The following is a 17943-nucleotide window of genomic DNA, read 5'->3' on the forward strand; positions in this document are numbered from 1 at the left end:
TCTAAAAAGTTATCACACCTATTCCAGGTATTAAAGAATTGACTAGTGTCAAAATGCTTGCTAACCATTTATTTGTGTCTGCCAAAAACTTGCCATGTAAGAATAGAATCATTTAGCATACATCATTAATTTAACTTTATATAACTTCATATTTTATAGATAAGTAAAGCTGTCAATCACAACTCGTTTTTGAGGATGTGGCACATAAAAACATTTATATCACCTTTTGGATAGACAACCTATATTTATACCTAAAAGACTGTTTAAAGAAATATAGTTTTTCATGAACCCAAAAGCTGATTTTATACTATGAAAAGCTCTCCAGATAAATTACCTTTAAAAAAAAACATGAAAACAATTATTAAATTACACATTTGTCCAAAATCTGAGTTATTTGAAAATATAATGCCATAAAAAAGCATTAACAATAGCAATTATAGTCATGTACATTTATTAACAATAGCCATTATAGTCATGTACATTTTGCTTACTTCACAAAATTGTAATTTGGCATGGTTACACTGCCTTGGAAATCTTTCTTCCAAGGATTCCATTCATAAATGTGCTTGTAAAGAAGCAGCAGCTGAAGCAATATAAAATACATTAAGAAAATACCTCAATGTTTCTTCCTTGAAGTTACCCAAGGAATTGTTAATAAACCCAATAAATGAAAGTAAACTTATTTAAAAAAAAACATACACGGACACACACATAACACAAACGATAATAAAACCTAATTAAAAACCGGATGTCTTCTTTCTGAATAAGACATATTTTTTAAAAATCGTGATGGCTGCATTTAGGACCTATAATCCAATAAAAAAAAGTAGATTTAATTATATTTAAACATTAAATACCTTTACCCTTATAATAAAACACTACTGAAATTAAAATTTTACTTGTAAGAAAAACAGAAAGCTCACCAAATGAGACTTGCTGCTGATTAGACAGAGATGAAAGGAAAAAGGTCTTAGTTTACAAAGTGTCAATCACTGGTATAAACCAAATTTACATCCTGTTTATGAGGTTTCCAATTAATGAATGTATGCTTTGTCAAATTCATCTCTTTTACATCTATCTTCCTAACAACATCATATACTTTTCTGACCTTGAACACCTGGCTTCTTGGAGTTTTATTCCCATTGTAGCCCATATCGATTCCATTACTGGGAGAGGATGGACCAATTCGAAAGACATGACAAAATATCCTCACAATCCTTAAAAGGCTCTTCATTTGAGCATCATAATTACTAGATATGCTGAAAATAAAAATTAAAATATGAACAGATTAGATGGAATAAAACAAATTATATCTTAAAATACTGATTTTAAAACATTTTCATTACATTTACCATCTGTTTCATAATTTAACGAATAAAATTTCTTTCCTGTCATGATATGGGATGGAATGTTTTGTTTACCAGGAAGTTAGCAAATGTACATTATTTGGATTGCATGTGAATGATTTATTTACTTTTAAGTAACTAGAATATAACCAATGATCAAAGCATAAAATATGAAGAAAATCACCAGTATAGAACAGTATATTTATAAATTAAACTAATTCTTTAGAACTCTGAGAACATTTCACTGAGAACCAATAATAGGAATGTTGATTATGATCTTAGGCCAACCCACAACTGAATTGTAGAGGCTGAACTCTACTATTCTATCCATAACCCCATCTTCCCTAACTCATCCCAGAATAGTAACCAATTGTTCACATACAGAACATGTACAAATTGAATAATCTTAAAGTTACTAACTGTATCAGGGTGGTTCTCCATATTATGGGTTGTCTTATGACTGTATATAAATAAGGGAAATACATCCTACTATGAAAAAGACTGATCCAATTAATACTAAACCGTATTAAATATAATATAAACTTTCTCTGACTAATCAAAAAGCCCTTCAAAATCCCAGTGCCTGGGGATTGTTCATCATCATCATGAATATCAATCATTGCTCTTCCAGAGAAACTGCAGGAGTTAGGGTAAATGTGTATTGAATCTAATAGATCTTAAAAAAAAACTTGTTGCTGTTTTTCAGGGGTGGTTTTATTTTGAAACCTCCAACATCAGTTATCTTGTATTACAATGGTTACACAAAAGCAGAGTAAAGAGTTGCATGACATTTGGGCAGAATGATATGACTGCCTTTGCATAAGTTTAATCATCAAAGCTTACTCTATCTTCCTCAGTTCATTAAAATCTTCCTCTATGGTATTTTTAGGTATCCTCTAACATGAAAAACAATAATGATTAGTTATGTGGAAATAGCAAATGCCTATTCTAAGTATTCAGATTTGATAAGTGAAAAATCAGAGAGTATTTTCTATTCTGGTGACAACTGAACCAAAATTTCCTGACATTTTTACTTCAACATTCATGTTGTTTTCTCATTCTAAAAATTATTAAATTGTTAAAAACAATACATAAAAATTAGCTATCAGTTACAAGTGTTAGTAAAATACAATAGCTATTGCTATCCATACTGTATTTGACTGGGATAGCTACAACACTAGCAAAACTTTTTCTTTGTTTTACTAACTTTGAATCAAATGTGTATAGAATCATTAGTTTAACTCACACTGATTTTTACATATTTGCCTTTACAAAGTTGTTTTTAATTCTATATCATAAGATTGTTGAGACTGACAAAAGAGAAATGCAGTATGGTTGAAACTATTTCCTTCTTATATTGTGTTGCAGCTATTGGAAAAGTTAACTCCAATGACTCTCAAATTATTCTATGAGGGCTTCCCTGGTGGCACAGTGGTTGAGAATCCGCCTGCCGATGCAGGGGGCACGGGTTCGTGCCCTGGTCCGGGAAGATCCCACATGCCGCGGAGCGGATAGGCCCGTGAGCCATGGCTGCTGAGCCTGTGCGTCCGGAGCCTGTGCTCCACAACGGGAGAGGCCGAAGCAGTGAGAGGCCCGCGTACCGCAAAAAAAAAACAAAACAAAAAACACCAAACCAAAACAACAACAACAACAAAAAATTCTTCTATGAGAAAGATGTGAATTTAATTTTCCTCTGTGAAATTACCATATATATAAATATTTGTTTTAAGTACCTGATTTAGGGAACTTCATGAGTTACCTTAAGGTAAGAAGTATTCTCTTATACAATGGAGTCTGAACATCAATTATTAATATAGTCTAATAACAGTCTAATATAAGATTATTAGACTATATTAATATTACTTTACCCAGTTTAAACTTCTTCCAATTAAGTCACTGATCTAAAAAATGTCATTTTTCACTTTCCAACCAGTGAAATATCTCTTTCGTATTATACGAAAAGATCATAAAATCCAAACTTCATCACAAACTGCTCCAGCTCATCACAAAATGATAATTTCTTCCCAAGCCACCAGGTCTCAAAATAAAAGTTTAAAAATTAGTTTCCTAATTCAAAGCCCTGTCAATGTACTTGCCTTTGTTAATATAAGATTATACTTTCATTCAGTGTCTTACTTAGCAAATAGCTGTGAATTCTCTTTTCATTTGCACATTGGTAACTATCTTTACCTTCAATCATAAATATATAGGAAGCAAGATGACTCACTTATTTAGTGAAACACAACACTATGTGCAAAAGGGCCCTCAATAAATATTTATTATCTTCAGCAAATATTCCTAGAATCACTTAGACAAAAAGGCTATCCATTTTTCCGAAAGTATGCTAAATAACACCTCAATTGCTGCTAATTAATATGTATTTGAATTATTTTTTTAACTAAAATATCTATTAAAATAAGTGGCCAAAATTACACCACATTGTGGGTTAAGAAACATAAAATGATTGACAAATGAACAAAAGGAAGACAACCTGCAAAAGTACCATTAAACTAAATTGGCAGGGGGGAATGATTTGTATTTGAGGTCCTCTTAACAATCTACTTCGGTAGCTGTGAGATAACAGAAAAATATATATGTTTTCTGCCCCCAGCCCTTTTCCGGGCACAGAGCTCCTAAAAACCCTGTAATTTCTGAAGTGATAAGTGCACTAGGAGCACCTTCTGTTCTCATATTGGGTCTCTGACCCTGGTTCCTGACACAGAGCTCCTAAATCCCTTGGAATTTCCTGGGTGATAGCAGTAGCTTTTATTCTAATGAGGCAACTCTTAGTGGGCTTTTGGATGGGGGCTGGTCACCAGAAAGACCAAGCAATGATTAGAGACTTGGAATTTTCAGCCTTATCCCCCATTATCCAGAGAAGGGTGGGGGCTGGAAATGGAGTTAATGATCAACACACCCATGTGATGAAACCTCCATATAAAAAACAAAAATATGGGGGGTTCAGGGAGCTTCCAAGTTGACGAACACATCCACAAACTGGGAGAGTGACATTCCCCAACTCTATGGGGACAGAAGCTCCTGTACTATGGACCCTCCCAGACCTCATCCTATGTATCTATTCATCTGGTTGTTCATCAATATCCTTTATCATATTCTTTAAAAAACTGGTAAACAAAAGTAAGTGTTTCCCTGAATTCTGTGACCTGCTCTAGGAAATAACTGAATCCAAAGGGGAGGAGGTCGTGAAAACCTCTGATCTGTAGTCAGGTAACAAAAGTTGTGGGTAATCTGGGGATCCACTAATTCCAAGTGGCATCTGTGGTGGGGGACAGTCTCCTAGAACTGAGCCCTTAACCTGTGGGATCTAATGCCATCTCTAGGCAGAATTGAGGTAAACTGTAGGACACCCGGCTGGTGTCAAAGAATTGCTTGGTGTGGGGAATAAAAACTCCCACCTCTGGTTTCCAAAGTGTTGTGGGTGTGGTAGTAGTGTGAGAGTAAAGGAGTGTGGATGTGGTAGTAGTGGGAGAGTAAAGGAGAAACACAGCAGGAAGACTAGGTTTTGCCAAGATGGTACCAATACAGTAAATTCTAACACAATACTAATAACCAATACTGGTTACCAATCCCAACAAAGAGATGTTTACAGACCAAATTGGCCATAATAACATACTCTATAAGACATAGGAAAGGCATCATTGTAAATGGTGAGGCAGTAAGTCTAGCAAGGTAATTTTAAAACTTGTTCTGGCATGGATCCCTCTTTCCTACCCTGTTTCTCCTGTTCCACTAATATCGCTGTCATTTTTAAGAGCTAAATTGGAGCCCAGGATCTGCTCTTTATCCATTAGTAAGGATGTAAATCCTGGTTCTTCTAGCCTAGCAAATCACTGAAATTCAATTTTCTTATATATAAAATGGAGATAATATCTAAATCACAAAGTCACTGTGAGGTTTAAAGGAAATAATGTATCTGAATGTTCTTTAGCTTATTAGAACCTGCTTAAGTACGTATTAAAGGTGAACTTAAAATAAAAACAGAGAAACATAAATGCTTTCTGATTATTAGGAAGAGCAGAAAATAGGGCAGAGATTTAAGTAGAAAAAACAAGTTTTCTAATGTAGGAAAACAGGTTAAGGTATTATGAGGAATTTAAAAGAGAACCATCATTATCACCAGCAGCATCATCATCTCTACTACAGGCCAGACATAATGGCTGGCACTATGCTTACAGAACCTTATCATTTCATTCTTACAACAATTCATTAAGATATTTACTATCATTTTCCAACAAGGAAATAAAATCCTGACTAGACTGTAAATTAAGTGTAGGGTGAGATCTTGTCTGTTTCACTCACTGTTATCTAGCAGATGGCCTAGTGGATAGCAGGCACTCAAAAATATGTATTGGATAGATGGATGGATGATGAAAGGAAACTCCAAAAAGTTACTTGCTGGGGTCACACAGTAAATGGTGATGTCTGGATTAAATATGAGTCTAGCTGACTCCAGAGCCCATGCTTTTACTCAGTATGTCTTAGAAAGTCCTCATCATATAAATGGATTAACAGAAATGACTAATAAAAAGAGAGCATTATGTAAAGTTGGAATTCAATGAATCTTATAGACAAAGTTTAAAGTAGCCTCAAAAGGAGAAAGAGAATAATAGAAAAATTAGCAAATGGCATACTGAGTAGGACTGCTGAAGAAAGACCTAACAGCTGAAAAGACACAAGAAAGTAATCTTGGACCATGAAGTGTAAGGAGCCTTCTAAGCAAACAGTACACAGTGTGATTCTGGTCTGAAGTATATGAAAAGTACAAAGGAAGACAGGAATAAAGGGCTAACATAATGGACTTGACAATGTAGCTGATTTACAGAAGCAGCATACAGTTGGGAGGAACAAAGTCCAGTTCCACATACAGAGGTGAGAGAAGACCACGACCTATTCTAATACTGTCAATGTATTAAAAGTTGACATGAAAAGAAAACTATTGGGTTAGCCAAAAAGTTCATTTGGGTTTTTCCAGCTTACGGAAAAATCCAAACGAACTTTTTGGCAAACCCGATCAAAGGAAGAAAGCATCCATAACAGAAGTAGGCCAAATTTAAGCTAAGAAATAACACATTAATCATTTTTAAATGGCTGTTTACTCCTAACTGGGGTGACTAACCACATACAAACAAGCGGAGGTACAGGAAAATATATAAAGGCACTAACTTCAAGGACTTAGTGATGAGCCATTAAAACCACAGAATTGGAAAAAAACAAAGAACTGAACTGAGCGGGACAGTTCAGGGAGAAAACTTTATAAAGAAGCATGAGGGTATAATACTGCAAGGCTGAACAGTAGCCTACACCCAGTTTTGTAAATTACTGATCAAGATTCCTAAACTACGTTCTTGATTCTTCTCTATGAACATTTTACTTACATGACTAGTCTAAGCAATCATTTTCTAAAATTCTAGACACAGAAGTCCAAATCAACTTAATTAAGTCTCTATTTTTAGTCTCTTTAGACAGGCTAAAGTCTCCTCAGGAATAGCTGATTGCCCTGATCCTTTAAAACAAAACAAACAGTGATAACTCAACAAATGTTTGGAACATCTTAACACTGACAAAAGACATCAACAAAATAATCAACAAAATACACTATTCCCAGAAAAGCCTAAAAAGTGACGAAGCTGACAGATATTGCTGCCTACTGATTTGCTTATATTGTGAAACACTTACCTCAGCAACTTATGACCATTTGTTGTGGCAACTTCAGCAAGGCTTGTTAGAATCTTTAAATACTGGTTCTCACTTTGCTGAGATAAATGCTCCAGAACTTGCCGTAACTAATTTTTTTACAAATAAAAAAATGTGATTACATAATAATCCACTAAACTTTGTCAAGAAATTAAGTACCTATTAGTTTAGTAAGTATCCCAAAGCTCAATTAGCTGAAACCAAGTCCTTTACAGTTATTTGGTCTTGCATAAAATCAAAAGCTTATAGAGAGATAAGATGACATACAATGTTTGTTCAAAATCACCCAGTGAAAACGTATAAATAGAGAGAACAGAAATCACCAAGTTTATTTATGGAAAATTAATTCCAAACTTCTAAAAATGTAAGAAAAAAACTCTGTAATTATTCAAAGAGTAGAACTATTAACAAATACAGAGCTCAGTAAACTAGTGATTACTAATCGTAACATGATATTCCTCCTTAGATTCTTTTCCTCTACCTATGGGAAATATTCTAATTATCTTAAGGAGAGATCAAGGGCACAGAGGACAGAAGACTCATAGGGCCAAATATTAGCATAAAGTTTATTAATTCTTATATAATTCATACTTAACCTATAATGCAGATAAGCCAATTCAAATTACTTAAATATTTATAATAATAAAATCAATAAACACATTTGTAAGATGCCATATACACCAAACATGAACAAAGCTTGTTCAGGGGCTTCCCTCGTGGTGCAGTGGTTAAGAATCCTCCTGCCAGGGGCACTGGTTCAAGCCCTGGTCCGTGAAGATCCCACATGCCACGGAGCAACTAAGCCCGTGTGCCGCAACAACTGAACCTGAGCTCTACAGCCCGCGAGCCACAACTACCGAGCCCGCATGCCACAACTACTGAAGCCCACATGCCTAGAGCTTGTGGTCCACAACAAGAGAAGCCACCAAAATGAGAAGCCTGCGCACCACACCAAAGAGTAGCCCCCGCTCGCCACTAGAGAAAGCCCACATGCAGCAACGAAGACCCAATGCAGCCAAAAATAAATAAATTAATTAAAAAAAAAAAAGCTTGTTCATTTAATAGCTACCAGCACAATTACATTACCATGTTTTCTCGGAGATCTTCATTCTGTGTCATTTGAATAATTGTCTGGAAAAGCCTAGGGTGATACTGAATTAATACTTCACAAGTCTCTCCATATCCACCCTAAAAACAAGATTTAAAATTATCTAGGTTTAAAAACAAAACTCCTAAAGGAAAACATTTCTTTTATATATAAGTCTGACACCAAATATGTGGGATTTCCACACCAACCAATTCTCCAATTCTCTGTGGATACCGATTGGGTGTCCAATTTAATTATCATGCTAACTGCCTAGAGTTAGGGCAGACCACACAGAAGGGTTCCGTCCCACAAGAGTACCCCCCACTTCAAAAGCCAATCACAAGTCCAGGTCATCCATACTTCTGACTAACCAGCTGTAAGTAAGGAACTCCCGCGACCTCCTCCTCAGGTTTGATAATTTGCTAGAACAGCTCACAGAACTCAGGGAAACACTTTATTTACCATTACCTGTTTATTATAAAGGCTACAACTCAGGAACAGGCAAATGGAAAAGATGCATAGGGTAAAGTATGTGGGAAGGGGCACAGAGCTTCCATGCCCTCACTGGGCATGCCACCCTCCCAGCACTTTGATGTGTTCACCAACCCAGAAGCTCTCTGAGAACCACACTGTTTAGGGTTTTTATGAAACTTCCATTACACAGGCCTGAAGGACTAAACTCAGTCTCTAGCCCCTGACTCCTCCCTGGGGGTGGGGGAGGAAATTGCCTTCTAATTACATGGTTGGCTCACCTGTCAACCAGCCCTGTTCCTGAAGCTACCTAGGGCCTTTCAGCCACCGCTCATCTCATTAATATACAAAAAGACATGCTTATCACTCTGGAGATTCCAAGGGTCTTAGAAGCTCTTGTGTTAGGAACTGGGATAAAGACCAATATATATTTCTTATACTATCACAGTACCTTTTAAAGATCATATTCTTAACAGAATAAAAATCTTTGCACCCATCCTCTCATTTGAGGAAAAAAAGTGATCTTGTCGGTTTCTCTTACGAAGTAAGGGACTAAGAATATACGTGAACAGCGTACCTGCACACATAAATCCAGAGGGCTTACTCCATTTTTATCTGGCAGGTATTTGGCTCCTCGCAACAGAAGAATCTGTGCTGTGTCTCTCTGACCATGACTGTACAGAAACAAAGTTTAAACATATAATCTTTTTAAGTCTTTCTCTATAAATTATGGACAGTTAGTATCAATCAACAGAGGATTAATAATCTTAAAAAATTGAGAGGAAGATCTGAACTACAACCTCAACCGTTAGGAAAACTTCCCAACGTTAAGTCATATTTTTACAATGTAGATAAGAAACTGGCCTACTGAATCTTAGAATTGAACTTGGGACACATTACCTACAATAAATCATAATATTTTGGGATAAGTTGCTGGTACTCAGGCTTATGCTTTATTTTTTTCTTCCAATCTTTTCCTTCTCAACTCTAGCCTGACCACCTTCCTACCACATACATCCAAGTCTCCAGACTTCTTAGTCCAAAAGAACCTCAATACTCAAAACAAAAGTACATTTTATGACACTTTAATATGTGGTAAAAAAATAAAAACAAAGGAAGGAGAAAAGACAAATATCATAATGAGTAAATGGGGGGGATTCATTAGCCAAAAATACTAACTAAATGCCAACCTTCATTTTATCAACCCACTCAGTTTGGCTTCTGCTGACAGCTATTCAATCTGACCTAGAATGAACAACTCTCATCCACATGCCCCATTCTCTCTAATTGCTCTTTCAAGTAGGTTTAACAACCTCTCTTTAAGCTAGGAGGAAGCTGCTTTGGGGGCAGTAATCACTAGACTCTACATTTCGTTATTAAATGAGCTAATCTGATCCTAGACACAGACAATAAATAATAAATTTATAATGCAGGGACATTAAAGTTTAAAGCTAATTTTACAAAATGCCCAAGGAAGTCATACAGTTTGGAAGAGTATCTCATCAAAGAATTTTATTTTGTAAACTGATACAGCCACTATGGAGAACAGTATGGAGGTTCCTTAAAAAACTAAAAATAGAACTACCACAGCAATCCCACTACTGGGCATATACCTAGAGAAAACCATAATTCAAAAAGACACATGCACCCCAATGTTCGTTGCAGCACTATTTACAATAGCCAGGACATGGAAGCAACCTAAATGTCCATCAACAGAAGAATGGATAAAGAAGATGTGGTATGTATATACAATGGAATATTACTCAGCCATAAAAAGGAATGAAATTGGGTCATTTGTAGAGACGTGGATGGACCTAGAGACTGACATACAGAGTGAAGTAAGTCAGAAAGAAAAACAAATATCGTATATTAACGCATATATGTGGAATCTAGAAAAATGGTATAGATGATCTTATTTGCAAAGCAGAAATAGAGACACAGACATAGAGAACAAACGTATGGACACCAAGGGGGGAAAGCAGGGAGATGGGATGAATTGGGAGATTGGGATTGACATAATACACTATTGATACTGTGTATAAAATAGATTAACTAATGAGAACCTACTGTATAGCTCAGGGAACTCTACTCAGTGCTCTGTGGTGACCTACATGGGAAGGAAATCCAAAAAAGAGGGGATATATGTATACGTATAGCTGATTCATTTTGCTATACAGTAGAAACTAACACAACATTGTAAAGCAAATATACTCCAATAAAAATTAATTTAAGAAAAAGAATTTTATTTTGTAGATGAAAAAAATTACTATTCAAGCACAAGTGAAACTAGAACTCAGATCTCTGGTCTTCTAGACCAATACTCTTCCCACAGTACCATTACCTAAAAAGGTATGTTATTTCACAAAGACTACACAGATTCCTCAGAAACTTAAAACAAACAAATAAAAACAACCTATTCTTTCTTTTCCACAAAATGACACTGCATAAAGTATAATTGGACTTAATTTAAAAAAACAGGATCATACTAGGAAGCTGGTGGCAGGCATTAGTTGTATCACTCTCTTGATACTTTACTGTAATACTGATTACCTTCCTTAATACAAATACCGACAGATGAAAACTAACTTAAGAGCAGTATCTAATTTACTCCAGAAAAAGCAGAAAATCAAGAAAGCAAGTACATCAGCAATCCCTCCAAAAGCAACAGTAACTAATTTTACTAGTCTACGTTAAGAAAAATCTACAAAAAAAAAATCAGTAAAACTAATTTTACTAGTCTCCGTTTGTCAGCTGGGCATGCTGGCCAACACATTATATATTGCAGCTAATAGGAATTATTTTATAATTAACACTGTTCTATTCCGTATAATACCTAAGTGAAAAGAAACTAACTTGAGCTTAATTTATTTAAGGAGTCAGTGATTTCTTTGCTAGGACCCAAGGTTCTGAGAAACCCAGATTTGCAAAGCTATTCTGCTCAACTTTAATGACATTTCTTTTACAGTTATTATCTGTGTTAGATGTGTTTAATCTTTCCAACTAAACTATAAACTTCTTGACAATACCCTTGTTCTATAACACCAAGCATGGCTTATAACATGTACTCAATATACTTGTTGAGATGAGGGCTTTAATTTTAGATACCATTCATCTGACAAGTAAGCATTAAATAATGTACTAAGCTACACAAAAATAACAAAAGACCCGAATTGTTATTTAGGATTAATTTTGTACCACATATAGCAACAAGAATAATTAATATCAAGAAAAAAATACCACTATGACATTTTTAGAAAGCTGGAGTAATTTCTAAAACTACATTAAAATCTCATCTGTGAACAGGTGGCATTTCATTTCAAAAGTAAATTAAAAGAAATGATTGCTAATAATATATAAAATCTGCATAACTTCATTACGGGCTCAAGTGCCCCATGTGTAATATTGCAAAAGATAAAGATCATCCTGTTACAGACTGCTCAAAGTGTCGCATGAAAGACTTTTCAGTTCAAATAACTGCAAAAATTTGCTCAATGAATAATTATTCTTTACAATTGAACTTATTTTTTTTATATTGATTGAGATAATACTCCCTTCAAGGAAATGCCAGTGTATTTTCTGGAAACTAAGAAGTTGGCAAAGATTTAACTAATAAGAAACCTGTAGTGCTTCTAAAGCACTTAGAACTGATTTCTCAAGCACTTTCAAGTCTCCTAACTTCAGGCTTTGCAGTGATACAATTTGAAAATTTGGCTAACAGTGCATGTGTACTATATATATAACAACACTTTTTGGAGCTGCTTATGAAACAAAGAGGCCATATTTTCTAATGGTCCTTTTCTATTCTAAAAGTTTGCAATTTTGAATCTATGGACTGTTTCACGTGGCTACTTTGATTGTGAGTTTCCTAACTGAAAGGAGTTGCTTAGCAGTAGCTGCAAACTATGTTCAGAATCTTAACCTGTTTCTCACTTTATTACAGACCTCCAAAATTCCATAAAAATCTCACTAATTTACTGTATCTATATAACCCCAGCTAAACCTTGCTTTCCTTTACAGAATAAAAGTTATCTGCAGATACAGAAAATATTTGAAAATCATTATACATCCAAACCTTTATTTGAGGAACCCAGTTAAGGGAATGGGAAGTATTATGACAAATATAAAACCAATCTAATCATTTAAGGACCTGAAGCATTTGCAGATACCACATAAAAGTCCTGAAAACAAAGGCAGCTGAATGGGCGGGGGGGTCAATATATGTGTGCCTATAGTCCACATGAAAGAAAGCTAGTGAATTAGAATGTCTTGTACAAAATACCTAGAGAGGAAAAGTGGCTGGGAAATAGTTCCTGTCATAATTTTAGGTCAAAATCAATCTGAAATGACTCACTCACAGAAGCATTACTTTATTAAATAGTGCTCAGAATTAGAATAGAATACAAAGGAAAAAAGAAAAGGCCTGCCTGTATGATGGGATAAGAGTCAAATTTCTTAGAAAACCATGCATTGCAATGAAATTGAAAGAGGACAATACAACTTTGTGCTCATTGGGTGTGGAAAAGTGTACTAGAGCTTAGTGAGCACCTACCAACTACTAAGTATAAAATCCTCTGCAGGATGCTTTATATAAGCCACCTCATTTAATTATCACTGTAGTCCCACGAGGCAGATATCAGCATTTCGACTTTACAAAGAAACAAAGCTTCAGAGGTCAAGAAACTTGACTAAAGTTGCATAGCTTTGGGGATGGGATTTGAACCCTGCCTCCTATATATTTCAATACATTTTCGATTTAAAGAAAACAGTTTTAGGAGTTAATCACTGAACTAGACATATGACATATCTAGTAACATCCCTCAACAATAAAAATTTACATTAAGTTCAGCTTTTTATCTTAGAGCCCTGTAACTTGTCTGCAGGATCAACCTGTTCTATTTCTCACATTCCTTTCCCTTTCATCTATCAGAGACAATACATTGGGAATAATTTATAATTTTTAATGTATACCTCTATCTAGATATCATGAATATAATTAGAAGTCTGCCTATAAAATGAACCATTTTCCATGTTCCATATTTATCATCCTGCAACAATGAAGAATTTATATTCTAGTTTCAATTTTAATCATATTTGCTTAGCCATCTTTGTTCAAAGAGAGCTAATGTTTGCTAGATTAAAACTTAATGATGGCTACACAATACTAGCAGAAAGTACTTCTAAAACATTCTTTTACCATAACCCTATGCTCAGACTAACTATACAAATATCACAGTTATGTGAACACTAATATATACCTATATTTTACCAGTATACATGGCATTATTTTATATATTTTTCAAAAACGTAACTATAGTGATTCACTCATTCAAAAACATTTACTAAGCATCTAAGCACAAAGCACTATACTACACATGGAATATAAAGTGATGAATAAAACAAAATTCTTGCTTTCATTGGGCTTTCAGTCTAGCAGGGGAGACACACTATAAACAAGTACATAAACACTATAAAATACAAAGTACAAAGTGCTACGAAAGAAATGATCATGATACTGTGATAGGAAATATGGGGAGAGGCCTACCTAGATTGATCAGGAATTCTTTCCTAAAAAGTAACAGTGAAGCACTGACATGGAGGCAGCCACATAAAAACCCTACGAAGAAGGTTTCAGGCAAAATAAATAGCACATAGAAAAGCCTGCTGGAAAGAGTCTGATGTATTGGGGGAACTCAAAGAGAACCAACGTGGCTGAAGCACAGTGAGCTAAGCAGGGTCAGACCATACAGGTCACGTGGAAGAAGGCAGAGTTTGGATTTTATTGGAAATGCAACAAAGAAGCACTGAAAAGTTTAAATACAAGGTTTAAGCACAAAGTGACAACAGCCCATTCATTTTTTAGAAGGTCACTTTGGCTTCTGAGGAAAGAACAGAAGGGAGGGAAACAACAGAGGAATCTGGAAGACCAGTTAAGAGACTACTGCAGTGTTCTAGACAAGAAGTAAAAAATTTAAGGTGTTTTAGTGAGGTGGAGAGCAGTAATGAGATTCAGAATGTATTCTGAAAGTGGAATTTACAGAACTTACTAATATATTCCAAGTTGAGGGTCAGAGAGAGAGACAGAAATAAAAAATAATGACCTAGTTTCTGGTTTACACAACTGAGAAGATAACGGTTCCAATGACTGAGATGAGAAAAACTGGAGGAAAGGTTTGAAAAGGAAATCAAAAGCTATATTTTGGACATGCTAATATCTGAGATTCTATGAGACTTGCAAGTGATGATGTATATCAGGTAGATGGACATTCAAATCTGAAGCTTCAAAGAAACGTCTGATCTAAAGATAACCCCTCAAGACAGGATATGATTTCAGGGAATCAAACAATGATATTATTCATAAATTCAGGACACTAAAAAAGGAATTTGTGTTCTAGCCAAGCAATCAAATTTAAGTATAACATAAGAAAAAGCCTGGATTCAGGTAAGATCGAGAAGTCTAGAGGTCCAAAAGTCCTTGTATTCTAATTCAAGGCTGTTCAATGATGATTTGAATCAGTCAGACCAAAGCAACATCAGAGACCCTAAAGAAAAGCTAAACGAGAAGAAAAGCAGATCTTTCATTTTAAACAAAGCTCCAGGGAATTCCCTGGCAGTCCAGTGGTTAGGACTCAGCACTTTTCAATGTCAGGGCCCAGGTTTGACCCCTGGTCGGGGAACTAAAATCCCACAAGCCACATGGTGAGGCCAAAAAAAATAATAAAAATTTAAAATAAAACATAAAACAAGGGCTTCCCTGGTGGCGCAGTGGTTGAGCGTCCGCCTGCCGATGCAGGGGACACGGGTTCATGCCCCGGTCCAGGAGGATCCCGTGTGCCGCGGAGCGGCTGGGGCCGCGAGCCATGGCCACTGAGCCTGCGCGTCCGGAGCCTGTGCTCCGCAACGGGAGAGGCCACAACAGTGAGAGGCCCACGTACGGCAAAAAAAAAAAAAAACATAAAACAAACCTCCAGTAAAATGACATAAAACAGGAAAAAGGATAAGAAAAGAGGAGCTTTCTGGAGAGCTTTATATCTAAAATAGAGCCTAAATAAATACTACAATTCCTATAATCTAAACCAAAAAGAAAAATCAAGTGTATTGTGAACTGCTCCTAATTGCAACTAAATTTACATAACATATTATGGGGGGGGCCGGGTATGTGTATAATTATTACACTGTTAGCTCCTTAAGGACTGGGGTTTATTTATTACTGTATCACTAATGCCTATAATAATGCATGGCACACAGTGAATGCTAACTAAATGCTTATTACATGAATGAATCAATGAACAAAACATATGCTTTAGGAAAATGAACCAGAAAAAAAGAAAAAAGAAAATGAACCAGGACAGAGTATTAAAAACAACTTAATGCATAACTCAATATCTAACAAGAATGATTCAAGAAATTTTTTAAAGTTACAAATCCAGAGAAAGCAAAGACATGGCTCTGAACTAAGGCATACTTTAATAGCTTATCCCATTGGAACTAACTTGATACTTGATAAAGAAAACTATGAAAGTTACTGGATTATTGGTATGTCTTTTTTATTACTAAGTAATTCTAAAATCTAAGTAATCAAGTAAATCAAAAGCTCCCACTTACAATATATAAAAACACTGGCAATATAAAACACTTTTCATCATGCAGTTAAGTAACAGAACCATAATGCTATATACTTCATCTTAAAAGGGAGCATAGTATTTCTAGGAAAGGAGGAGTTTTAGAAAATACACACAAATGTTTGTGTTTGGAAATATAGCAGATTCAACATTCTTTAATGAGAGCATCTGGCAATATAAATTATCATACCTGCAAGCAAAGTACAATGGAGTGGCTCCTGATACATTCGGCCTGTTAATATCAGCACCACTGTCTAGCAAGCATTGCACTGTCTGGGGGAAAAAGAAACAAAAGTAAAGCCAGAGAAGTTGAACAAAGACACAGTTATCACAATTTTAGTCCATATAAGGAAAGTTCTCACCACAACCTGAAGCTTTAAAGAAGGAAGAGTAGGAACATGCCAATTATGATGGCTGAACAAATTCCACTTTTTGGTAAGCTCTGAGCCTCAGGCGCTACACAGTATATGTGGAATTATCAATGTAATGTAAATTGTGTTAACCTGGGAAGGTTCTAGAAAATCACTGACATGTGTAGTGGCTACCAAAGGACTTGAAATGTGGCTAGTACAACTGAGACACAGAATTTTAAATTTTATTTTATTATAATTAAGTTTAAATAGCCACATGTGGCAGCACTGGACAGTGCTGCTCTAGATTTCTGAATTTTATTAAAAACCAGAGTTTTTTGCCTCTAAAAACAAAAAGTTGGTACCAGAGCTCTTTCTCAAAATTCAAAGAGGATAATTATTAAAGTACAAAATATTAAAAAGCTAAGAAGTCCTTTTGCTACTGACAGTCACCAATACTGACTCAGTTTCTCTGATTGTCCCCTAAACTCTACTTCTGCAATCATTTGATGTGTACTAAGGGAAAATAAGCTAATATAAAATTTTAAAAATAAATATCTGATGATTTGGGCTTCCCTGGTGGCGCAGTGGTTGAGAGTCTGCCTGCCGATGCAGGGGACACGGGTTCATGCCCCGGTCTGGGAGGATCCCACGTGCCGCGGAGCGGCTGGGCCTGTGAGCCATGGCCGCTGAGCCTGGGCGTCCGGAGCCTGTGCTCTGCAACGGGAGAGGCCACAACAGTGAGAGGCCCGCGTACCGCAAAAAAAAAAAAAAAAAAAATCTGATGATTAGGAATACGGCAAGGCTTGCCTGAAAAACCTTAAAAAAGAGAATCTTTTCTGGTTTTAATTCCTATGATCTTCATTTTAGTTTCTCCTGCAAAAAGGAAGACAAGATGTAAAAACTTAAATGTTTTTGGAATTAGACTGTTTAATAATTACTTCTGGATTGAACACACATGTTCATCTTTATTGCTGCTCTAAAACCTAGTACATTGTCAGCAAAATATTAAGACTACAAACTCGAAGGAAGAACAGCAAAGAATACAACACATACTAGATAAGTCAGAAGTTATAGGAAAATGGCAAGCAAGTGAAAGAAGAGTAACTGACTTAGCAGATCAAAGAAAGCTGAAGTCTAAGTGTCTGCAAATGCAGATTCCAACAAGAAACCACCAAATTCTCACTACCGAACACACACACACGACACAGGAATTGGAAGTAACAGGTATCTTGGAAGACAGGGATAGTTATATAGAGCTAAGACAGGAGAAGTAGTTGAAAACCTAACAGCTGGGCCCTCCCCCAGGACCCTTCCTCCCCATCCCATACAGTTAGCCACTATCCCTATCTGTC

General features: G+C 35.8%; 1 protein-coding gene across 7 annotated transcripts in view; it reads right to left on the minus strand.

Annotated features, from left to right (window-relative positions):
* HACE1 (HECT domain and ankyrin repeat containing E3 ubiquitin protein ligase 1) overlaps window positions 1-17943 on the minus strand; it is a 95752-nt gene that overhangs the window by 47360 nt on the left and 30449 nt on the right. For 4 of the 7 annotated variants that reach the window (XM_089921891.1, XM_022553357.3, XM_089921892.1 and 1 more), the window contains 5 exons: window positions 16429-16511; window positions 9197-9293; window positions 8148-8249; window positions 7044-7150; window positions 1109-1259 (listed from right to left, as the gene is read on the minus strand). In XM_089921891.1, the coding sequence (XP_089778017.1) occupies window positions 1109-1259; window positions 7044-7150; window positions 8148-8249; window positions 9197-9293; window positions 16429-16511 (540 nt within the window). The remainder of the gene's footprint in view (window positions 1-1108; window positions 1260-7043; window positions 7151-8147; window positions 8250-9196; window positions 9294-16428; window positions 16512-17943) is intronic. The other 3 variants (XM_089921895.1, XM_089921894.1, XM_089921893.1) reach the window with 2 other exon arrangements.

Source organism: Delphinapterus leucas, chromosome 12, assembly GCF_059928025.1.
Source record: "Delphinapterus leucas isolate spDelLeu-1000000601 "Yukka" chromosome 12, BTC_Dleu_Yukka2, whole genome shotgun sequence".
In the NCBI taxonomy this organism is placed as follows: domain Eukaryota; kingdom Metazoa; phylum Chordata; class Mammalia; order Artiodactyla; family Monodontidae; genus Delphinapterus; species Delphinapterus leucas.